Source organism: Microplitis demolitor, chromosome 9 (genome assembly GCF_026212275.2).
Source record: "Microplitis demolitor isolate Queensland-Clemson2020A chromosome 9, iyMicDemo2.1a, whole genome shotgun sequence".
NCBI lineage: Eukaryota > Metazoa > Arthropoda > Insecta > Hymenoptera > Braconidae > Microplitis > Microplitis demolitor.
Genome location: NC_068553.1, coordinates 2,759,182 through 2,785,700, shown reverse-complemented (window position 1 = coordinate 2,785,700; position 26,519 = coordinate 2,759,182). Strand labels below are relative to the sequence as shown.

General features: G+C 30.5%; 1 protein-coding gene across 1 annotated transcript in view; it reads left to right on the top strand.

Annotated features, from left to right (window-relative positions):
* LOC103573418 (uncharacterized) overlaps positions 1-26,519 on the top strand; it is a 66,759-nt gene that overhangs the window by 2,745 nt on the left and 37,495 nt on the right. Inside the window, exons 2-3 of the mRNA XM_053742022.1 lie at positions 9,733-9,954; positions 15,052-15,387. Of these exons, the coding sequence (XP_053597997.1) occupies positions 9,733-9,954; positions 15,052-15,387 (558 nt within the window). The remainder of the gene's footprint in view (positions 1-9,732; positions 9,955-15,051; positions 15,388-26,519) is intronic.

Below are 26,519 nucleotides of genomic sequence, written 5' to 3'. Positions count from 1 at the left end.
ATATGGTCGAGACATTGAAACTACACTTCAATGCAGGAAATTATTGGACAAGTTATGTGGCACGGAACGGAACACGATATCAGACTTCTTGAGATGTCGGTCTACTCCACTGACTCCAGAAATCATCTTGTTTCATCTCTTGCAACCCACATTAGGGGAGTCCGGGATGCAACCCATCTAAGCGCATAATTATTCCTTATGGCTTCATAAGCACTAAACGTAGATTGTTTTGATCTATTTAGAACAAATGATTCAATATTGTGAGCCCTCAAAGTCACCTATAGTATTAATAATACACTTTTTTTGCCGGGTTGCAATATTTTGCCTGATTCAAATAAGTTTTGAACTAAAATATTCATATGCTTGTATCTTTATATATTAGGGTGATTCGAAAAATAACAAATTTTTTTTTCTTCTCACAGGCGTCTTTTTATATCTGAATGAAACTTTTGAACCTGTTTTTGAGAAGAAAAAAAAATTTTGTTATTTTTTTAATCACCCTGTTATATATATATATATATTAGAGTGTTTCAGAAAAACAAACAATTTTTTTTTTATGGTGTACAAAAATTAAAAGTATAGCTAAAAATAAAAATTTTGGTACCAATCTGGACTCTTAATAGTGATATTAAGGTTTGCCTCAATCCATTTTTCTATTTTCCATTTAAATAACACGGGAAAAAAAGTTTTTTTTTCTAGAATTTCCTAGCTCCCAAACTAATCAACGGATTTGTATGCACAATGCATGATTTGGAGGAAACTAAACGCTCAACAAAAAAAGTCTCTTATCATTTCTTGATAAATCCCACTGTTCAAAAGTTATTTAAGCCTTAAGTCAAATTTATAGTCAATTTTGAGATTTTTTTACTTTTTCGGCGAAACTATCAGTCTCATCAAAAAATGTCATTTAAACTTTTTGTAGATAATTTTATTCCTTTCAAATTATTCTGAATAAAGTTTTTCGAAATTCCACATTGTTCACAAGTTATTCTCATTTCAATGGTAAGCTCTTAAAAAGATAGATTTCTGATTGATTTCAAGAGCTTGACATTGAAATGAAAATAACTTGTAAACAATGCGAAATTTCGAAAAACTTTATTCAAAATAATTTGTGAGAAATAAAAGTATCTACAAACAGTTTAAATGAAATTTTTTGATAAGACTGATAGTTTCGCCGGAAAAGTAAAAAACTCTCAAAATTTACTATAAATTTAACTTAGGGCTTAAATGACTTTTGAACAGTGGGATTTATCGAAAAATGATGAGACTTTTTTTGTAGAGCTTTCAATTTCCTACAAAAAAATGTATTGTGCATAAAAATTTGTTGATTAGTTTGGGAGCTAGGAAATTCTAGAAAAAAAAAACTTTTTTTCCCGTGTTATTTAAATGGAAAATAGAAAAATGGATTGAGGCAAACCTTAATATCACTATTAAGAGTCCAGATTGGTACCAAAATTTTTATTTTTAGCTATACTTTTAATTTTTGTATACCATAAAAAAAAAATTGTTTGTTTTTTTGAAACACCCTAATATATATATATATATATATATATATATATATATATATATATATATATATCACGTGCCAAAAAGTAAAAGGGCGTATACCAATGTATGCGCCCTTTTACCTTTGCAAAGGTAAAAGGGCGCATAAATTTTTTTTTCATCGCCAATTAATTAGTAAACATTTTCTACGCTTGAAAATCACATATTGTTTTCCCAAAGGTAAAAGGGCGTATGTCTTCAATTATGCGCCCTTTTAGCTTTAGGAATTTGAAAATTATGTGACCAAAAGGTAAGAGGGCGTATAAATTTTTTTTCTAAAAAATTTATTAAAAAGCTTAGCCGAAGTCTAAAAATGAAAAAAAAAAAAAAAAAAAAAATGCTGCAAATTGTATGAATGTTATTTTATTTCACAGTTAATTATTAGAGTTTACAATAGTATTTTAAAATTCTTATACTAAATTGAAATAAAAAAAAAAAGCAGAAATAACCGGTTCAGTTAGGTACGATTCCTATACCCTCTTCCTCCGTGTCTGTCGCACGTACTTTGGTTTTTTTTTTTTTTTTTCATGTATTCTGATTCATGACGGATCCATAATCCAAAACACTGATTAAAGAAAAAGTCAATAAATTTTTATTTTTTATAGTCGTTATGAAAATTTTTTATTCAATTGAAAATTTGATATTTTCATTTTATTTTTTTTTTCAGTTATTTTATTTTTAATAAATTAAAAAAAAAGTGTAGGAGGAGTGTTTTTTCATCTAACTTGTCTTGTGAAATTGTTTGTCAGTATTTTGTATTAAAACTAGAATTTTTTTTTATGCGCCCTTTTACCTTTGGGCACTACTTTTCAAAAGGTAAAAGGGCGTATGTCTTGAGATACGCCCTTTCAGCTCAAGGATACCCAAATTTTTTTTTTGCAGATCTTTGCGTTTCGAAAAATTTCAAAGCTAATGGCAAAATAAAATTTTTTTATACGTCTTTTCAGCATAATTCCCTACTAACCTGTAGCAATACGCCCTTTTACCTTTTGGCACGCGATATATATATATATATATATATATATATATATATATATATATATATATATATATATATATATATATATATATATATATATATAAGGAAAATAAAAATAAAAAAAATGTCAATAGAAAGTATAAATCTATTATCTTCTATGCAAAACGTTCAATATCAATAGAAATTTGCAAGCATCAGAATTTAAGTAGAGATTTAAAAAAATAAACTTTCATGGGAAAGTTATTTTTTTTTTCATTGCATAGTTCCAGTTATTTAGATAAACAATGAAATTTTATTGACAATATTTCTTTATTTTCAGTTGAATTTCATATTGAAAATTTTATCGAAAACATATTTTCCAGAGATGAAAATATTGTTTTTTTTTTTTTTCGACAATGAAATAATAAACAATGCACAGACAAATTTATATATTTTCTGCGCATGGAAAACTTGTTGCCCATATAATTCCTTTTACGTGAATTCATTTTTAAAGCTTCCTAGCATCTGTGAGATTAAAAAAATATATGTGAGCTCGGAACAAAATATGAATATTCACAAAAATAATATCAATAATGCTCATAGATATTCGTGAATATTAAAAGAGCTGTCATTTTACACAAGTTTTTTTTTTTACGGATCGATCGCTAGAATCAATTTTAAGTGCGAAGAAGTAGTGCTCAGCTGTCACTTGCAATTAGCGTACGCTTATAAGTTTGGGATGACTTTAAATTATGATAAATCGAAAATCAGATTAAATATTTCGTAGGCTACTATCTTTCAACTAATTTTTACGTCAATTTTCTACGTCAAATTTAATTATTTTAAACAAGTAGTAAACAAATAGATAAGAAGTATTATTAGAAAAAATAAGTATGATTTTAATTGGTATTTTCAAAGTGATTTTTCTGTCTTTAAGAAATAAATGCCATCTTCATATGGGTATAATATAGGGTGACCTAATAAAATCAACTATTTTTTTTTTAATCTTATATAAAAATTCGTAGGTAAAACATGTTTTAAGAATCCTTTTCAAAAATTAGCTAAATGAAAACTTTTTAAGTAGTAGCTCGGAAATTTTGAAAATTCAAATATGATTGAAAGTCGGATTATTTTTTTTTTTTTTGAGTATTTTCTGCTTTGTGGCGGGAATATTTTTTATCTGTAAAATCAATACCATGCAAAAGATTGGAGCTCGAAATATAGATTTTTCCAATGTTGCTCGAAAACTTTGAATATTAACTCATAGTAGGTAACTGATACTTTAAATTAATTTTTGTATTTTTTCTATAATTCAATTATCATTATTCTGCTAAAATATAATTTTCGCACAACATAAAATGTACTGGATAGACTTAAACAATAGTAATGGGTAAGATTTTAATAACTAGAAAAACTTCAAAATTGAAATAGAAAATAAAAAGTATGTAAATAACTAATTTTCTCTATGTCGCGGGTTCTATATTTATTTTTTATGATACTTATTGATGGTGAAAAATCGAAAAGCCTTAATAATCATATTCAAGGATCGCTGGAAAATGTGTAAGAGATAATACTCGAAACCATTCGAAATTCTTGAGTGATGTTCAAATATTTTAATTTTGGGCTGAAAGGGCTCTTCGAGCTCGAAAATCCTATTGTATGCCTTTGTTTTCGAAAAATAACGTTTTTTACCATTTTTTCTATAACGATATCTCTCGAACGAATAAACCGATTGAGACGTTTAAGGTGGCAATCGGCGCGTTTTATTGCGTTCTACAATTGATTAGATTTCGAAATTGATTTATCGAGTCGTTTTTGAGAAATTTTCAAAATACTAAAAAAAAGTTTTTTTTTAATTCTTTCGATAACGGTTTCTCTTGAACGAATGAACCGATTTTGATTGTTGCGGTAGCATTCGACGCGGCTTACAAAGTTTTAGATTTGATAAGATTTTGGAATCAATCCATCGAGCGAATTAAAAGTTATACAAAAAAAAACATTTTTGAAAAAATTTTATTTTTGAAAAATCTCCGAACACACCGTACAGATAAAGCTCAAATTTTCAGTGTTTATAGTAAATAACAAGCTACGTTGAATGAAACCTCGAAGATTAAAATCTGTTCATTCGTTCAAAAATTATAGAATATTTATATACGTTCGTACGTACATTAGGGTGCTTCAAAAAAAAACTTAAATTTTTTTTTGCTCTTACTCCCTGAAAAGTTAGTGATTGCCGAGAAAAAAATCCTGCCAAAAGATGGGCTCTTTAACTCAACTTCCAAAACACTATGATAAGTCATGATTATTATAATTAAAACGTCAATTGAAGCTATTTGAAACGTCTTGATTTTATATTTCAAAATAAAATGATTAATTTTTATTTTTATTTTTGGTAGCCTCAATTGGTGATAATTTTAACTTATTACAGGGTTTTGGAAAGGTTGACGAATCAGCTTTAAAGATCTATGCATGAATTTGAAAAATATTGAGCAGCTTACAATTAATTACACTTTTAATGAAAAAATTAACTTTTCCATGTTATTTAGATGGGAAATTGAAATTAACATAGCGACCTCTTAAAGTTGACTTAAAGAGCCCATCTTTTGACAGGATTTTTTTCTCGGTAACCACTAACGTTCTAGAGGGTAAGAGCAAAAAAAAAAAATTAATGTTTTTTTTGAAGCACCCTAACGTACATACATACATACACTCGGACATCATCTTCAATTTAGTCAGAATTGCTTCTTAGAACCCCAAAACGTCGACATCTGTTGGAATTTCGATTTTCAACAATCGGGGTGAAACCAATAACTTCCCGAATTTTTGAAAATTTACAATTTTCTAAGAGGAAAGTTAAGAAATTAGAAAAGAAAATGCGGATTTGAATCATTTTTGGAACTTTCAAAATTAATAACCAACCTCTTCTTAATTTTCTCTTTCTCGTGACAGCAATAGTTTCTTATCTACAAGATCATTATTATACTGATAACTTTTGGTCAAAATAAGGATTGAATAATTGAGAGCGACCTTGAAAATTCTTTGACTACGTTCAAATTGGACTATTGAGATAACAGTTTAATTAAGGGTGCTGGTGATAAATTTTCTAAACGAGGGAAATAATTGTCACCCTAAAGAATAAATTACATGAAAGTAAGTTTAGTGTCCAAAATAGCTTACAATCAGATTGTATTGTATATTTGAAATTCAATATCTTAATGTTTAATTTTGGATAGAATTGATAGATATTTATATTTATTTGACATCACAGTACTTAATTCCAACTAAAATCATAAACATCGAAACTTGTAGACGACTCTTGGCCGATGAACGCAAATAAATTTAGCAAACAACTGTAAATGTGAAGCGACGAACTATTTATCAAACTTATAAAAAACAATTTAAAAAAGTATTCAAATGCTAAATGCAAACAATACAAAAACATTTCAATGCAAGCTAACACATGTTTTACTAATAAAATTGCTCACGCATTTCTTGAGCAGAACTTTAACTAAAAATTGCTCACAGACACTAACACATGACTTGCGCCAGATTTTCTCTACAAGCGCAATGTATATATATTGTGAACCAGGTGGAGGGATAATGTAAGAGAGATAGTTACATAGCGCTTTTTGAGAAAATCTGGCGCAAGTCATGCGAGCGTATCTAAGAAAACTCTTTAACGAGTTTTGCTCAAGAAACGCATAAGTGATTTTATAAACGAGCCTATAATAACATATGCAAGTCATACAAAAATCTTGCATTAATATCTTGTGTAAGCTACTCTATCCTCAATACCGAGCCTTTTGCTCGTTAGGCATCTTGAGGCCCGTAGATTCTGACGTCAGAAGCTACCCTCAACCTGTGACAAGGTTCACCCCTACTAAAGAAAGACGAGAAGGACATTGAGGCGGATGAAGAAGAGGCATTTCGATAAGACCCTTCGAAAGGACCTAACGTGACATCATCTAGCCATTCTCACCCTTTCCCTTATTACATCATTTATTATTAACCATCCGTATTATACGATTAGTTGTCGGGTCCAATAATGTTCAATCGTTGAATAAATATTTGATTCTATTTATTAGTAAGTGGAATATATTAAAGTGTCCTTCTTATACTCATGACAGATTCATAGATATATAAAGGCGTAAATATTTCATAGAGTTTTCCTGCAAGAAACTTTTACAAAATTGACACATGATGCCATGTTGAGCAAGTCTATGTAGTGGTAGACCAGTAACTGATCCCAGTAATTTTATTCCGCGATTGGTGATCTTACCATCAACTGATTTCTTATGTAAGCTACTCACCCATGACATTGCAACTTTTGGTCATTAGGCATCTTGAGGTCCAAAGCCTATGATGTCAGATACTACCTTCAGCTTATTACAATACTCAACACCATTAGAGAAGGGGCGAGAAAGACATCGATATGGAATGGAGCCATTCTTACCCTCTCTATGATGTATTTACGATTATTACTGCATATACATACACATTCCTTATTACATGATCAGTTGTCGGGTCTATTAATGTTTATAACGGTTACGTAAATATTTGTTTTTGTCTTCGCGCAAGTGCAATATACTAGTGGCCTAACGCTTAATATATACTTGTATAGACTAACAAAATGATATAAAAATAAATAATGTCCTGATCGGAGGGGTCTGATATCGTTGGGGTCACTTGCCAGAGATCAGCTGTGTGGAATCAGTTGACATGAAACATATGTATTATCTATCAAAATATTTCACTAATCAGTGTTTTGACTAGCAATTTTTGACGTCAACTGTGATATTAATAAAAGATCGTACTTAAATTACGTAACAAATTTAAAGAAGGGGGGAAATAAAACCGATTTGCTACTTTTCGTTCTAGTACAGAAAAGATTCAATCGCTTTCAATTGACTATAGATTTGTATTACAAGTGTCAATTAGTGTATAACGAAGAAAGGACTTTAAACATCATGATCTAAAATTTTGAAAGACAAAACAAATGACGTCAAATTTAAGAGACAGGGGAAGGGATCAATATTTTGATACGATCTACTACAAAATAATGGTGGTGGTTGATTAGTTATTCTAAATGAATTACGCTTAAGGTAGTTCCAACGTGGTATATTATAGTCAGAGTATTTACTATAGACGAAAATTTAGAAGCCTCGGCACACAGACGTTCACTCATACAATTACATATTGTTAGTTTCAGTGATCTGACAACGTTGCTCTGAGTGTTCATGTATTTTTATTCATGGTTTCAGTACATACAAATAGCTGAATTTTACTAAAACCGTGAAAGATTTGAATTTCCCGCTTTTTATTCTACACTATTTCAGAAAGCGTTGCGCACGGCGTTGTAAGATCACTATAATTTGTTAAGCAAGCAGGTTGGAAATGGATCGAAAATAACTTTTTTTAATTATTATACCTCGATAACAAAACGGTGAGGTGCTACTTTTATTTTTTAACTTATTCTAGACACATGTTTCAACACTCTCCTACTTTTTTTTCCAATTCTGTCGAGAGAATTTTTTAATACAATAAAAAATAGTTGGAGGGACCGGACATTTTACATACTTTAAATGGGACATGACCCTCAAAATCGCGAAGCTCATCTTCAAATATCTCGCGATCTAAACGGTCCAAAATTATGAAATTTTAGGAATTCATAAATAAAGCTATTCTAAACCTGTGAAAAAAATTTTAGCCAAATCTATTGAAAATTGGTTTTACGCTGGAACTGCCTTAAGTGAAAGCATACAGCCCATAAGTTAAAATCACTGCACACTTGACTTTGGACTATAAAAAGTAATGAAATAGAGCAAAAAATCAATTGATAATGATTCACAGTTTCATTGAGAAACAAAATATTTTGTGAAATTTTCCAATAAATATTTTTTTAAAAGTAACATCTAACGTTCAAAATGAGAAATATAAAAAAAAATAAATAATAGATCCAAGGTTATTTTAGAGTGACGTTTAATAAAATATACATTACTAATAAAATATTTAAATTTATTCAATTTAAATTAAATTTTTTTAATAAGTTTTATATTAAAGTTTTTAAATTAAAAATTGTATCTAACTAATGTGGTGGGAGAGAACAACATTTCTTTCATAGTATGTATACGTTTCGTATAATAAATCCGTTATTCAGTATTCAAAAGTGATTTAAATATTGTTTAAGAGTTCTTAAGTTTTTTTCTGTAGAGGAAAAAAAAGTATTTGAAATATTCCACTAGCCTGATTATCACTAAACTAAAAAAAAAGTACGAAGTATCATTCAAATTGAACGGAAAAAAATATTTTTTTACTTAAGCAGTTATCAGCATTTAAATTTAAATATACACGAGCTTTGTTGTCTCTGATTTGAAATAACTAATGAAAAAAAAAAAAAAATAATAATAATAATAATAATAATAATAAAAAACTTTATAAATTAAAATAAAAAAATGTAAACATTCCAGTATGTAATTATATGAAAAAGCTTTTCCCAATAAGCTCTTCTTTGAACAATTGACCCAGAATTTCAATAGGATTTTAACTGTCAACAAAAAAAAATATATAAGGCAATAAAAGTGTAGGGTTTCGCCTTTTTTTTTAACTTACGAAACGGTCCGAAAATCATGAATAGTCGATGATCAAGTAAAAACAAAAAAAAATAAAACAAAGTAATGAAAGAGGAAGTGAGACTGCAAACTGTGCCGACCATGTCGGAAAACAGTTGAAGAATAAATTTCCGTGGAGTTGACTGTTGGTGTCGAGGGGTCGAACGTAACTATTGCAAGTGATCGTAGTCTATTTCTTTTTTTGAAACTTTCATTCATTCGTAAACTATAAAAATAAAATTTGAATGGACAAAAAAATATTCAGTGAGTCGATTATATACTACAGTATACACTCAATACGATATACAAAAATTGCTGACGAGTCGAGAATCTCGTTGCACGAAATCCAGTGAACAGGAAATTCACTTCTGAATAACGCAAAATAGATGACAAAAAAAAAATTAATCGTAAAATGAAATTATTTCTAGAGATTGCGTACAGGTCAATTAAAGAGCTTAATTTACTGGTTTTATTTTACCTTCTTTTTTTTTTTTGTTTCAGGGCTCACAAAATCATCTGGACGAAAAAAAAAGATAATACAAACAATAAAGAAAATAAATAAGAACGGCAGAGTGAAATACAATAAAAATAAAATTAAAGAAATAAGAAGAGAAGACTAAGACAACCGGAAACGTACTCGCGGGTCTTTCGTGCTGTTGTCTGCAGGAGGGGGCGGTGGTGGAGGAGGAGGCGGAGGTGGCGGGTGCCGCCGACGTGACTACGAACGTCGCAGTGCTGGCGGTCGGGGTGCTTCCGGTCTTGCCACCATCAGCTCCTCGGTCGCGGGGAGCGCGGGGGGTTGTGGCCCCGTGGTGGGGCTCCCCTCCTACAAAAAGCGCCAAGGTATGTAATTGTTGTCTTTTGGCAGTTTTATACAAACAGCATTTAATGATACGTTCATTAACTTCTATAAATTGATCAGAGTTGACGGGATAAATCAATCAAATTTGAGTGTTTTATATTTCTCACATACTGCGTGGAGAAATTATTCTTGTTTGAAATGCTATGATGTCACAGCAAAGATGGACCCTGCTGGCGATCTGAATTTTACCATGATCATAGTAATTTTTGCATGTGTTTATTTCCATTTCTGAAGGTCACCAACATGGTCTGGTTTTACTATGACACCTTAGAATTTCAAACGAAAAAAAATTCGCCGTATGTATTTCAGATCATAATTTATAAAAGAAAGCATTTTTTCTATGTGAGAATTACTACAGTCAAATTATGTTATCTCGGACATTTGGTTTACAGAGGAGCGAAAATTTCCTGGAAATTCCGACTAATCAAATACCATTCATCCTTTAAAAAGTAAACTATAACGCATGCGCTCTTACATCTACACGTATAATGCATATATACATATATACAGACACATACAAATGTATATCATCGGGTGGAAGACAGCGAAGCTCTTAGTAGGTGTCGAAGTTCATGAAAAAATTCGAGTTAACGGAATCCGACTTAATGGACTTTGATTATAATAGATCGCGAGTCGTCAAATTTCAGTAAAATTGAATAAAAATATCTGCAAGTGGTATCAGCACTGAAAAGACAGTTAGAGCTGCGAGCGATGCTGTCATTGGCAGCATGCCAGTAGGCACTTAAATGCAGTGAACTAAACAAAACAGTTTTCTGTCAATCCTCGTCGTTGAAATTACGGTTTCTTGTCAATGTTCGACGTCGTTGTGAGAACTAAGTTGTCTTTGATTCTAACTTATTTCGGAATTCATTCAACAAATTTTTAGTGGATGATTCAATACTATTGCGTTGAGTTCTCGAGTGGGCCTTACCCTCTCGAATGAGCCTTACCCCACCGTGATTTATCTTAAGAAATCATGGCGTCCGAAAAAGCTCAAATTAGAGATGATTTAGTAATGGATGAGGACAAGTGTGTATAATAACATGTCTGAAATCTTTTTGATTATAAATGGAAGAAATCCTTTTTAGGGTATTGAGGTGCGTTTCATTGCTAATTTATGCAACATGTCGACCAATACAGAAAATTGTTACCACGGAGGGTTTTTTCAAGCCCACTTCGACCAGAGTCTCTTTATTTCCTGAAATGATAGTAATGTTTGGCCCAAGAGAAGTATGGACTCATGGTGATTGTTGGTGAAGCACCCATACGCAATATGATCTTTGATCTGATCATTGATCCCAGGGTTGGCCAATGTAAGCTTATGCTTATATTTCGCTAATATAATATTATAGTAGGAAAGAAAGGACATCGCAGTGCGTGTATGCCTGAAATAGGCGAGGAAACGGCCTCCGGTAAAACAGAGGTGGACTTAGGTCCCGTTACAATAATTAATCATTACGTTGAATATACTTATCAATGTTCTTAAATCAGCGGAGTAATTTAATTATTCTCACGTTCTATGAATCTCAATGCAAAAGAAAACATTATCAAGTTGAATAATTAAATTATTTGATGATATTACAAGCACAAACAGAGTCAATTGAAATTTGGTTGAGCTGATGATGTTATGATTATTCCAACACTTATGTTTTTATTCCAATATGAGCACACCTCAAGAGAGAAAGCACTAAGGGTGCTTTACTAATGGTTTATTTTACACGACTATTTTGCTTGCACTAAATTATTTTCCAACATTTTTTATTATTCAGATAAAAAAATTTAGAACTTTAACAATTAAATAAATATGATTTTGTTTGAAAAAAAAAAAAGTATATTGTATCAAAACTACATTTTAAGAATTAAACTTTTGAGCGGCAAATTTCCTTAAATTAAAAAAACGGGATTTGTTTAAAATAGGAAGGAAGTATTTCAATTGACTATTTTCTCAATTGAAAAATGTCATCGTCGGCAAATACAACTTTTGTTTTCAGTGTGCATTCTATAACCTCGCTATCAAGAACTAAGCAAGAAAAACTATTATTTTAGAAGATACAGATAACTATAATTCAAATTGGAAAAAAAAAATTCGGGTATTAGACTTGAGAGATTTAGATTTAAGGCTTAACTTCCCGGGAAAAATGTACTGGATTTACTAAGATCTACGTATATTCTTTTAAAATCTACGTACATGGAAAGAATATAATGTTAATATTTTCTTATTTCAACATCGTAATTTCATAATGCGGCATAGTATTAGAGGACTTTACATACAACATTAAATTTTTTATGATGTACCATCGTAAATTTCATTTAAGAAATAATACTATCGATCTTCTTAATACTATGATTTCAGTTGTATGTATATTCAGTAGTTTTCGCGGTTAATGGGACAAAAAAATATCTCCCCGATTATTAGCATGGATGACAGATAAAGCGGACGACTGTCAGACAGAAATCAATTCAGTTCTCAATGAACATTTTTCTTAGGAATAATGATAAACTATTGTTGCTACACTTCAAAATACTTTTTTTGTGATACATTCACGGTTATGAAGTACATAAAAAAATATAATGTAATTTCTTCTTAGTTAAACATCGTTATTTTTATAATTTAAGATGATACCGGATGACTATACTTTCAATATTATATTTTTTACGACGTCCTATCGTAAATTTATTTCAAGAAATGATATTATCATGTAAAGTGAGCGAATGCGCAAAAAGGATCTGGTTTAGGTGTGATGGAATCTTAACAACTAAAAAATTACACAAATTATAATAAGAAATAAATTAGATATTTATTGACACTATTTACTCTTAAAACTGTGAGAAAATAATATGAAGCAGCGAATGCAACAGAATTTATACGCGTCAGCGAATGCAACCAACTATAAATATATTAAACCGGAGCGGTTTTAGAGTACGAGGTTGTACACTTGAATTCAGAAGCGAAAAGACCACGGAGAAAATGTTGTTGGAAGCAACGTGGCCACATGGTGGTGACGTGGCAGCCTCGATGCATAAACCGAATTTTTCCATTGGCTTAAAAGTACGCCAACAGGAAATAGTTGGCCGCCAATTTCCCTGATTGGTCGGCTGGTAGCGGGGCTCTCATGCCAACTTGACCCGGCCATGAGCTAGAAATTGTATGTGCCGGGCCCAAATAGCGAGTGACCCGGCACTATTCTGACCTTGGGGTCAGTAGTGAGTTCGGCAACTCACGGCTGTAGTGGAAATGCACGAAGCTTTTCAAATTGTCTAAACTCGTGACTGAACATATCACTAAGTAGAGAAAAGTCATTTGCTTTTCAGTAAAAAATATTTCCTCCTGTTTTCATATAAATTACTATTGTAACATCGTAAAATCTACGAGTTGGTCAAGTAGAATTTTATTTTTTTTGCTGAAATTAGGGGAGGAAGGAATTTGATAAGAAAAAAAAAAAAAATCTTTTCAATGAATGGTTTGTAAGTAAATTGAAACAAATTATCGGATAGTTTAAACTGGGGGTCGAACTCAGACCGATTTAGTATCACTTCAAGAAATTTTCCAGCTGCCCTTTCCGGATCTTTGCCTAAGTCCGTTCAATTTATCTATTTGCGTTGAGCCACTCGGTCCATTACACAGCAGAATTTTTACGATAGCTATTCAAAAGTGAATATAAACTAAGAAAAAAAATCAATTTTTGCCAACGCTATTGAGCTGTGAAGAAAGTAGTTAATTCAAATATTTTCTATTTAAAATAAATCGACCATACGAAAAAATTTTCATGTACGGAAACATATGCCAGAAAAATAGCATACAGATAACAATACAAAAAATATGAGCCATCTATAAACTATTTTTTTAGGATATTCATTTTTCGAGCCGGCCTGTTTCTTAAATTCAAAGGGATTGAAATTTGTCGTTCAAAAATCCAATTCTTGAAGCGGAAGTTCAGGCACTGTTGAAATAACGGCGAGTAGTTTTGACACAAAGAGTCTATATATATATAGTTAATTCTATTGAAGTAAAAATATAATTTGTGAAATATTCGTAACATCATAAGCTTAACCAAATTTCATTGCCCCACATTGTATTTGTAATTATCTCAAATAATTCAATTCTTTAACTCAAGAATTTTTATTTTCCAATAAAACATTGACAAGTTGACTCAACTCTTAGTATTGTTGGATCCACTAAAAATTTGTTGATTGGATATTGAAATAATTTAGGATCAAAGATAGATTAGTTCTCACAACGACGTCAGTCTTTGACAAGAAATCGTTATTCAAACTACGAGGATCATATCAGAGAACTATTTTGTTTAGTTCACTGCATTCAAATGCCTATCGGCATTCAAGCAACGACAGTGTCACTTGCAGTGCTAACTTTTTTCTCAGTGTACCGACTTCTCGCAGAAATAAATACTTCTTCCCAATGCTTATCATTTTTATTTTCACAATGTTCAAATTGTAATTTTTTTTAATTAAATTCAATACAAAGAGCTATTGTAAAATTTACGATGCTAACGTCGCAATTCTAACAATATTTTCTCTGTGTCTATTCGCATACATAAAATTCCCTAGAGTTTTTAAAATATTATTAAAAAAATATATAACAAGTAATTGTCTTTTGGACAATCCAATTATTAACTTTAATTAAAATTAAAACACGGCCAACTACTCATTCATATTCAAGTAAAAAAAAAAAAATACTCACGAGATAAGCAATTGAACTCGATAATTTTCAATATCTTCCATTTCAATAGCTATTGATAATTTTTCCAATATCCTCCAATCGATAATTTGTATTTATTAAAATTAATGAACTGCATATACACTATTGTCACCCGTATACTTTTCGCTTTATCCTAAATGATATACTTCCCGTTAAAAGAAAAAAAATAAATAAAACGATTCGCTCACAAATGCGTCACCTCTAAAATTCTATGCATTCATAAACAACTTCATTGAGAAAAAAAAATCAACAGCAAATAAAGCTGGCATTGAATTTTTTTTTTTTTTTTTTTTCAACTATCAAACTCAAAATAAATAAAATGCAAATGAAAAAGATAATTATCAAATTAAAACAATTTCAGGAAGTGCTGCAACATGGAATCGAGACCGTGGACGTGCAAAGGGTGGTCGTGGTACCGGGGATGGCTCAACATTTTTGGGCGCCAACGTCCCCGGAAATTATCCACCGGGATATCATCAAGGAGTCGGCGGTACAACAGGATATCATGAGGTCATTAATATCCTTGGAAAACGCAATAAAGCTGGTACATTAACAGGAATAGATCCACCACCAGGTGTTTCGGAGACTGAAGATGACAACGAAGAAGAGGGTGCACCTAAAAAGCCACCTCGTCCATTGTACCGAAGATTCATTAATTACGTCCGGCAAGCGTGGACTGGCGTCAAATTCGCCTTAGGTAAAAAATTTATGAAAAAAATTGCATGTTTTATAATATATTGTAGTTAAAGTACACTTTTTATCTCATAACGAGTCGTTAAGAAATTTATCATTAATTACTGTTAAGTAATGAGTGATAGATTAATACCTTCTCGGCTTTTGTGTTACTGAATTATTCAATCTCATTACATTAATTTTTACTCGTAAGTAATAGGTTTATATTCCATTTCACTTGTTCCTTTTTGTACGAGTAATGAATTAAAGTCTTACAATTACATACATCAAAAGCGAAGCCTCGAGTGTGCTCTTCTGAGATGATAAGTTTTTATGGATGCACTTAAGTTAAATCACCTACCGTATATAAATACTATAGAGAAATGACATAACAAAGATTATTTATAAGAATGAAATTTCACACATAGACCATTTTTTGTATTTTTATTATAAGCCGCTTTTTAACTGTTCGGGTCATTAGTGACTATAAATAATTAGGAGTAGTACGTTAGGACTTTGGGATTTTTGTAAGGTCAGCAGTAAGCCGGATCTTAGAAAACCGATTTTTTCAGCTAACACTAGAATATGAACCCACGTCTGGCCAGTTAGCAAGTTTGAGCGGTAAGCCTACTTACCTTTCGGCCATGACGACTAGTTTATATAAGATCCATTTCTATATACTTTGATAAATATTCTTATAACTATTGGGAATAGCAATATATTTATGGGAATCGCAGCCATAATAGATAGAACAAGTTCCATAATTCGAAAATGGTTACCATTCACGACTGAGTCGTGCGCTTAGCAGTAACTGGTCGGGTGTGAATTTTTCCGTGTATTTTTTTGGTTAAGAGAGACCGGTCTCACAATGTACACGAATTTACCCTATAATATTATAATATTGTGGGAGCCATCATTATAAGTTAGTTTCCGTAATAATTTAGGAAAAATATTACACACATTTGAATATAATTATATGAAAAGCATACATTTTCTAAGCGGATTCATTTTAGTATTATATATTAGTATATATGAACATACATCCCGTCAAAAAAATTATATACGTCATAAATAGTAAAATATGATTGTGAATGGTATAAAATGAACAATAAGACAAAAACTTAAACAAATCGCTTTTTGTGACTCTTACCAGCAGCAGACAAGATTCGCGGGCTGGATCTTAGCTTAGGCTGGCCTCTACAAATTTTATTTTATTTGGACGACGCTGGTGAATTCTCGCAAGAGAAAAACCCGCACTCAATCAAACAGACATGAAATTAAATTATATCAAATTATCTTACGGCAGGTTACCTTAAAATGTACCCAAATGATGTAAAACTATTTAAATTATAGGATGAGGCAGAATACAGGCACAAAAACTAATTGAAATGGACAGCTTCATCGTCAATTATAATAATAGGAATTACTTAAAATAGTACGCAGTAATGTCCTTGACAATAACAAAGTCGGCATAGTATACTGTATCCTTAAAATTTCTTAATTAAACGGGAATAGACTTAATTTTATGAAAGTATTATAAAATAACAGTACAATAGAATGTAGTAGCGAGTAGTCACTTCGACTAATTAGTATTTAAATTTATCAAGGCTAGTTAACGCGTCAGTGTAATTAGGGATCCAAGATCGAAGTGTCTGATGGACGCCACAGGATTTTTTCATAACATTTGACTTACACTCGATTTCCTTTACGTGCATGCGTCTATGAAACCACATAATATGTGGTTCCATTGACGCATGACATACTGCACTATAAGACGGTAACGAAACGCAAAAATATATCGCAAGGCTTAGGACTAATGAGAAAATTATATTATCTGAGAACATAGATAATCATATAAGGACCATTAATATTGCTGTTCGATTGTTTCAATCTTTTGAACAACATACACACCTTGATTAGGAAATACGATTAAAGATGTGTTAATAGTTTTAATCTTCATGAAACCTCAATTGATAATTAAAGAGCATTAATAACGATTAAACTTTTAATCATTTAAATCGCCATAATTTTTAATCGTCATACGGAACTAGAAATAGTAATATTATTTTACGATGGAAGACAATTCATGACGATTTAATATTTCTAATCGTCATGGATGGTTCTTAATCCTCATGCAAGATCGAAAAGTGCAGTATTATTTTGAGATCAATGACGATTCATGACGATTAAAAATTTCTAATCGTCAAGAATCGTTTTTGATCCTCATGCAAGATCAAAAAGTGCAGTATTGTTTTGAGATCAACGACGATTCATGACGATTAAAAACTTCTAACCGTCATGAATCGTTTTTGATCCTCATGCAAGATCAAAAAGTGCGGTATTGTTTTGAGATCAACGACGATTTATGACGATTAAAAATTTCTAACCATCATGAATCGTTTTTAATCCTCATGCAAGATTAGAAAATGCAGTATTTATTTACGATCAACGACGATTCACGACGACTGAAAATTTCGAATCGTCATGAACCGTTTTTGATTCTCATGCAAGATCAAAATGTGCAGTATTATTTTGAGATCAACGACGATTTATGACGATTAAAAATTTCAAACCGTCGTGAATCGTTTTTCATCCTCATGCAAGATCAAAAAGTGCAGTATTATTTTGCGATCAACAATGATTTATGACGATTAAAAATTTCTAACCGTCATGAACCGTTTTAAATCCTCATGCAAGATCAAAATGTGCAGTATTATTTTGAGATTAACGATGATTCATGACGATTAAAAATTTCTAATCGTCATGAATCGTTTTTAATCCTCATGCTAGATTAGAAAATGCAGTATTTATTTACGATTAACGTCGATTAATGGTGGTTAAAAATCTTTAATTGTCACGAATGTTTTTTGATCGGATAATGATAAATCGTCTTTTGACGATTAGAGATAAGAAATCGTAAAGAACCATGAAGATTATGATTATCAAAGAGGGTTAATGATGATTCAATTTTTAATCGTTGTCAATCTTCACAAATCGTATTTTGTAATCAGGGTAAGCATTGATGCTTGACTATACATGATGTAAAAAGAGCTATAAATATACACTACTAGAAAAAATTAAAGGATCAATAAAAAAAATAAAAAATTTTCGGGCGATGTTCAACAGGCCGTAACTTCCAGAGAATTGGTCGTACAAGAAATAAAAACATAGAAAATTGTAGCTCCAAGAGTCTACTTTTTAAAGTAGAATTTCAAAATCTTTTAGCGTCAGCGGTTTCTAAATAATCTTAGAGAAACCAGTGACAAAAAAATTGAAATTTTTTTTTTTATTTATTTATTTTTTTTTTGTTTACGGGCGTGGGAAAAATTTTTTTCGCTTAACCACTATGAGAATTGGATACCCTCAGTATTCAGTTTCAATTTCGTTTTTTATAGACCTCGATACGCCCACTTCTCGCCAAGATATCGATCTTCAAATGGAAAAGGATCCTTTTGTCTTTGATTATCGATATCTCAGAAATCAATGATCGCACGGAAAGTTAATGGTGGGTTTTAAAAACTTGAATAAATTCCCTTCAACGATTAGCCATTGCTTACTCGAAAAAAAAAATTTTTCCCATCGTCTCATGAATTTAAAAATGCAACAAAAAAAGGGTTTTTGAGGATGTTGTGGAAAATCAAGCCCTGAAACGAAAATATTGAAATCGATTATGTTAAGTGTGCATTTTACAGTTCAATATGCCCACAAAAACCCTATATAGAGCCAGATTAATTCAACTGGCCGTTTTTTTGATTCATTCGATCAAATTTTTGAAAAAATTAAAGGATCACGTTTTTCGCTCTGAAAAGCTTATAATCTTTAACAAAATTAGGTAACAAGTTTGTTTCTGAGCTTGGTACACATTTTTATTGCAGACAGCGCTTAAATTTTTAAAAAAGAAAAATTCTTATGTTCTTGAATATTCTCGTTAGAATTTTCTAAGCATCAGATATGAGAATATATAAATATATATCCCACAAAAAAATAAGTGTAAACGGTCACATACAGTCATATATACATGCATATGAATTATATACGATAATATATGAACATATTCTTATCGCATATGAGTATATATACTTCGTAGATGGATGCCTATATGAGAATACATCCAAAGAAAAAGTTATTACATATGATTTTTTATTCTGTATTTTGAATTATTTCTGTTATAATATGGGACTATATTATTTATATTGTATGAGAGTGATCTTCTTTGGTATATAGCAACAATTCTTGTCGTAATATAAAATAAATTTCTATACTTACATTGAAATCGTTTATATAATTCTGAGTCTGTGTAACAAAAACAAGTTAGATGCAGTACAAGGCCCATTACGCAGATGTTGGTAGAATATATAAAATGCAATGAGCCAACTAAATTCTATCTCGTACGTTACTATAGATTTTCATAGATTGGACATCTATTTAAATTCTTCTCGTTCAAATGTAATGAATAAATTGAAAGGTATTGTTTAAAGTTAACTGACACCTCTTTCTATTCTTAACAATTCTTTGTTTCTCTCTGTTTTTTCTTTGCTAAATAAAGAAATACCATTTTTACTGTCATGTCAATTAAGAAAACTCGTGTTTCATTATTGGCAATCAAAATCAGATTTATGTGACAATAGTACAGATGTTCTATTTAAGATGATTTGTACATAAATAACTGAGAAGTGATTTCATGATATTTAATGAAGCTTGCAAGAGACATCTGTTTACTTAAATATATGAAGTCATCGACTCGATATAGGCCGGTCCGCAATAAGACTCTTCCCCTTAATCAGCAGTTACTGAGCCTAAACAGCTTCCCCCACTTTACCTTTTTTCTAAGTTTCGTACTAGATAGCTCGTTATAGGCTTCCGTTAATATTGTCAAAATTATCAACCAAGAAAAGGAGAAAATAAACAAATTAATGATGGAAGTTTACTATTTATATTTCACGGAGAGTAATTAAATCAATATCAATTAAAATATAATTTATTGTTCATCATGGTAATCAAAAATCGTATTAAAGCTTTTGTTATAATTGAAAAGTTTGATTGAGCATTATGTTCATCAATCGAATTAATATTATTTTCATAGTTATTAAAATCGTTCTCATTATAATTTTTCGCACCATAATTATTATTCGCGTAAAAAAATAAGTATTTTAGCGCTATAAGAACTAGAAAAATCGGAATAACGGCGTATGTAACAAAACGTTAATATAACGTTTAAAAGCAGGCTTATGACGGGCAGTCGGCTGTATATATATGTATATATATATATTAGGGTGATTCAAAAAATAACAAATTTTTTTTTTTCGCTTAAACAGGTTCAAAAGTTTCATTTAGATATAAAAAGACGCCTGTGAAAATTAGAGCTCTTAATATTAACATTAGGAGGTTCCGCATTGCACTTTTTTTATTTCCCATAAGTATAACATGGAAAAATTTTTTTTTTGCATCTTCTGATTTTTATAACTAACTAACGATGCATCATAGAAAAAATCAACAGGGACATTTTTGTAGGAAATTGAATGCTCTTAAAAAAAAGTCTCTTATCATTTTTTAATAAATCCATTTGTTCAGAAGTTATTCGAGGTAGAAGTTGAATTTACATTAAATTTTGAGATCTTTTTACTTTTCCGGCGAAACTATTAGACTTATCACAAAATATCATAGGACCTTTTTTGTAGATATTTTTATTTTCTAAAAATTATTACTCATAAGGTTTTTTCGAATTCTGCATTGTTTTCTAGTTATTTTCATTTTAATCTCAAGTTCTTAAAATCGATCAGATTATTTTTTTTTATGAGCTTGTGATTAAAATGAAAATAACTAGAAAACAATGCGGAATTCGAAAAAACCTTATGAGTAATAATTTTTAGGAAATAAAAATATCTACAAAAAAGGTCCTATGATATTTTGTGATAAGTCTGATAGTTTCGCCGGAAAAGTAAAAAGATCTCAAAATTTAATATAAATTCAACTTCTACCTCGAGTAACTTATGAACAAATGGATTTATCAAAAAATGATAAGAGACTTTTTTTTAAGAGCATTCAATTTCCTACAAAAATGTCCCTATTGATTTTTTCTATAATGCATCGTTAGCTAGTTATAAAAATCAGACCATACAAAAAGAAATTTTGCCATATTATACTTATGGGAAATAGAAAAGTTCAATGCAGAACCTCTTAATGTTAATAATAACAGCTCTAATTTTCACAGGCGTCTTTTTATATCTAAATGAAACTTTTGAAACTGTTTGAGAGAAGAAAAAAAAATTTGTTATTTTTTGAATCACCCTAATATATATATATATATATATATATATATATATATATATATATATATATATGTATATATATATATATATGTCGGAGATAAATATGTAACTAGGTTTTCCCAGAGACTGTGGAAAGTCCCAACAACATTTAGTCTATATTTTATTTAAACAACGATACTTAGCAATAATATTTTACAACTTAATCAAATTGGGAAAATTTTTAAGCTTGTTGTAACGTTGTGATAAAGACAGAAAGTTTTGAAATTACGAGTACAGAAGGCAATTTAAAAGTACACACTTCTTGTTGAGGACGAGTAGAGAAGACATCACGTTATCCTGCTGACCGTGTATTCGTTCTCAAGTCGAATTTTACTGTCGTGCGTATTTTGTTAACTCAAAGATCGAGTCCTATTTTAAATTAGTGAATTCTGATATATCACATACGTATCATAGCCCGCATAATTTTGAGTGTACTGATGACAATATTCAGTACGTTGTGAATATTCGACACTGTAATATTCATCTTAGTACACAATATATTGCAATACTTCAACTATTTGTTAACAATCACCTTGCAAGTAATTTTGTGTGACGATAGTTATTTTGAAGGTTATCAAATATTTTGATAATCAAATAGAAATGAGTACCGATAATAGTGATAATAATGAAAGAACTAAGGATACTGCCCAACTACCTGCTCTCCATCCGACATGCATATTCATATAAATATATCAAGATGTTAGAAACACATTCAAAAAATAAATAATTTGTATTTAAAAAAATCTGTTAAAATTTAAGCCTTTCATTGAAAACGTCCACTCGTCACATTTTCTTATTTCCCATTTATATAACAAAGGATCTCTTTTCTGTACGAAATTCTCATATCTCATGAAAAAAAAAAAAAAAAAGAAACTCAGTATTGGATCAAGTACGACTTCAAAAGGGCATAAAATTCCTTATAAAACAAGTGTCTTAAGCCAATTTATTCAGGATGACCATTTCAAAGTTATAAGCTCTAAAGAGCATTTAATGTGATAAATTGCATTCATGCGTTTATTACGATCAATTTGTTGAGGTTTTAGGAAATTGTTAGAAGTGTATTTTTGAACTATTTAATTTAAATTCGAATTATTTTAAAGTTTTCGAAATATTCGATTAAATTCGAGTTATTCTGAAGTATTCGAATTATTTGAGTTACATTCGAACTACTTGGAAGTTTTCAAAGTATTCGAATCAAATTTAAAATATTATAAAATTTCAGAACTACTCGAGTCACATTTCAATTATTCCGGAGTTTTTTTTAAGTATTTAAGTTAAATTCAGATTATTCAGAAGTTTTCGAACCATTTGCGAGTTTTCGAATTATTCGTAAACTTCCGAAATATTCAAGCTATTTCCATAATTTTTCAGTTTTCAAATTATTGTCGCATAGCTTGATAAGAACTCAAATATTCAGTTTGAATTTCGAGCTTAAAGTTTTCATCTAACTTTGAATAAACTACGGAAAAAAATTTTTTGTTGTAATGATTAACGAATAGTTCAGATTTCTCCAATAATTTGAAATTTTACGAATATTCCAAAAGCTAACGAATACTTAAAATTTTTTGAACTAATAAAAGAATTACAAACTCAAACACTCTCAAGTATACCGGGTTGAAATTTAAATCGTAAATTGGTCTTACTAGACGTTGAATTCAACCTTTCAAGACGTAAGTAGTCGTAAAAACTTATTTTAGTAGTTGACGTACATAGACGTGAATAAGACTTGGGTAATCGTAGACACAACCTGTCAAAACTTGTAATCAAAAAATTAAACAATATCAGAAATATTTCATTAACAAAAAAACCTGTCTAGTAGCCGAAAGACGAGAAACAAAAATTTTTAGCAGCTTTTGAAAAGTATTTTGAGTCTTGTAGAAGATAACTATATTGATAGCTCGTAAGCTATTCAAAGGAGTATAGAGTGTCAAAGAGTTATCTCTTGCAAGTCCCAAAATATTTTACAAAAGCTGCTGAAAAGTTTATTTCTCGGCTTCTGGCTGCTAGATATGTTTTTTTTTTTTTTTTTTTTTTTTGACATAAAAACGTTTTCGATAAAGTTTAATTTTTATATTGCAAGTTGTGAAAAGTGGTATATACGATTACACAAGTCTTATTCACGCTGTCGTATGCCAAATACGTCTAAAATACCTTGTTACGGCTATTTACATTTTGAAAACTTGAATTTACGTATTCAACATCTAGTACGATCAATCTACAATTTAAATTTCGACTCGAGTTATTGTAAGTTTTTGAACTGTTTGAAAATTTTAGAATTCGAAATTTGACTAGTAATTTAAGTATTTACGAATTGTTCGAATGATTAAAAAATTCTAGTTATTATATTTCTCAAAAAAAAAAAAAAAAAAAAAAAAAAAAAAAAACTCGATTTCCTATAAAATTAAAAATCGTTATGTAGGCTCAAGGATTAGACTGTAATAGACCCTTGAATGTTATACTTCTCATAAATCGATCTTTGAAAGCCTATAACTTTGAAATGTTTATTTCAGGTGAATTGACACCAAGTACTTGTTTGTAAGAAATTTTATGCCCTTTAAATCCATGAATGATTTATTTATGTACGATTTCCTATTCCTGAAATATCACGCGGAAAAGTTTTTCCGTATAATTTATATGGGAAACAAAAAAACACAATAAGCGACCTCTGAAACTTTCAATTGAGGGCTCATATTTTAATCCCTCTCCGTAACAAGAAAATATTTGCTTGGATAAAAATAGCAAGTAATCAGCAGTAAATCAATGAATAAAAAATAATAAATAAACCACGTTACTTACTTACTCGATGGAGGTACTGGATATAAATGAACACGTAAAAAATATCGTTTACACTTGAATTTTAATTGAAAAGTTATAATTGAATTTCAACGAAGACCAACAAATCGTTCAAGTTATTGGTTTGGATTAAAAAGATATATTTTTACTTATCTGGAAAATACAACTCATATACGTACACACAAATAAAATAAACTTAGGTCAACAAAAATTATCTTCTTTTCAGAATGAGGATTCTAATTTAAGTAGATCTATCATCTCATTTCGATAAATTACTCTTTAATCTCAAAAGATCCCAGCAGATCTTCGACGATTTTACAATGATATCAATGAAGATCTGTTTAGATTGATGCAGATTTACAACTTATAAACATTAATATTTTTTATTAAGGCTGTAGTGATCACCGAAAATCTCCGATAATTTCGTTGAATTTTCACAAATCGTAGATCTCTTGAAAAAAAAGAATGACAGCTATAAGACTTACCTTGACCTCCGTAAATTTGGTAGGAGTAGTAGATCCAAAATTTGGGATAGAATACCTCTGAAGATTTCAGCAGGTCGTCAAAGATTTTATACATAGTGATCTCTAAAGATTTCAAATGATTTCGAATCGTTAATGATTTTCGATCGACGGTGAACCTAAGATATCTACTGATTTCAGCAGATCTTCGGAGACTTTACAATGATATCTATTTTGGTTGATGCAGTTCTACAAGTTGTAAATATAAATTTTTCTTATTAGGGACGGTTCATAAAATTCGATCGCACCTATGGGGAAGAAGAGGGTCTCGCTTTCTGTGACAACATTTGACAAGAGGGCTTATTGCTCTTTAACCAAGACCTCGCGGTATCCATGTCAAGTGGAAGCTGTTTAAGTTTGACAAAGAGTGGCTTGATATTACCGGAATCAAAGTTACAGACTACACGGCAACAGACGGTCCCTTCCACGACTTTTTTTGTAAGAAATTGGGGTTGGGGGTCAAAGTTAGGGAGTGTAAAAGTTAACGGGACTCTACTGTAATGGCTATTTGAGACGATAACCAGTTATATTGTCCAAAACAAAAACTACAAGGTGATAAAATCCTATCAACTTCGTTCATTATTAGATCTGCTTTGATCCATGTTGACTTCTAAGCCTTTACTGAATATATGGATCAAAAGGGTATAATCCCCTTCATAAGTAAATTGCTTTTATGATTCACCGTTAACTGGTTGCTCGGCGTCTTCCAGACGCTAGCGACAAGACATTCTAATAACTAAATTACAAAGGTCACTATAATAGAAGTAAGACACTAGACATGCGCACAGTTAAGGCTTAAGAACTTGGAAAACAAGAATAATACTATAAGTTTCTGAATAAAGTGCTTTCTTCCAGAGTGCTAAAAGTATTTTCATAAAAAAAATTATATGAAGTTTATTTTCATTTATTGCAACAAAATTAAAACTGTAATTTTAATTTTTTGTTCCCAAGTTTTACATTCTGTTCGCATTTTAATTAAAGAAAATATAAACAGTTCTCAAAACTATATTTTAATAAATGTTTCCTTAACAATGATTGTTTGAAACATTGTTACAGCTGAGAAAATTACATCTTCTTGCAAAAACCAATAGAAAAAGTAAAAAAGATAATAAATACTGTCGGCATTGAATCTTCGTAGACTCTTAAAGTTAATTCTTTAAATACTTTTAAATGGAGTGAGAAGAATTAACTTTAAGCTTCGAAGTCTTATACTTTTTAGATTGATTTCATGTAACTTTATATAATAATAATCAATCTTGGACAAATAAGTGTAAGATGTTCATGTGCTAGCACGATCATCTGCCAAGTTTCACATCTTGCGTCTTATTCCTATTTGTACTAGATGTATACTGAATTTTATTGGAAAAAATATTTGAAAAATAAGCTGTAACATTTTCAGAGATAGCACGTGTTACAGAGTATCTATCAAACGTGTATTATAAAGTAGCAGTTTACATATCAAGTGCAATTGTGTAAAAGAAGTAAGTCGTGACGATTGACTTTCGGGCGGGGGTGATGTTGTCAATACAACGCGC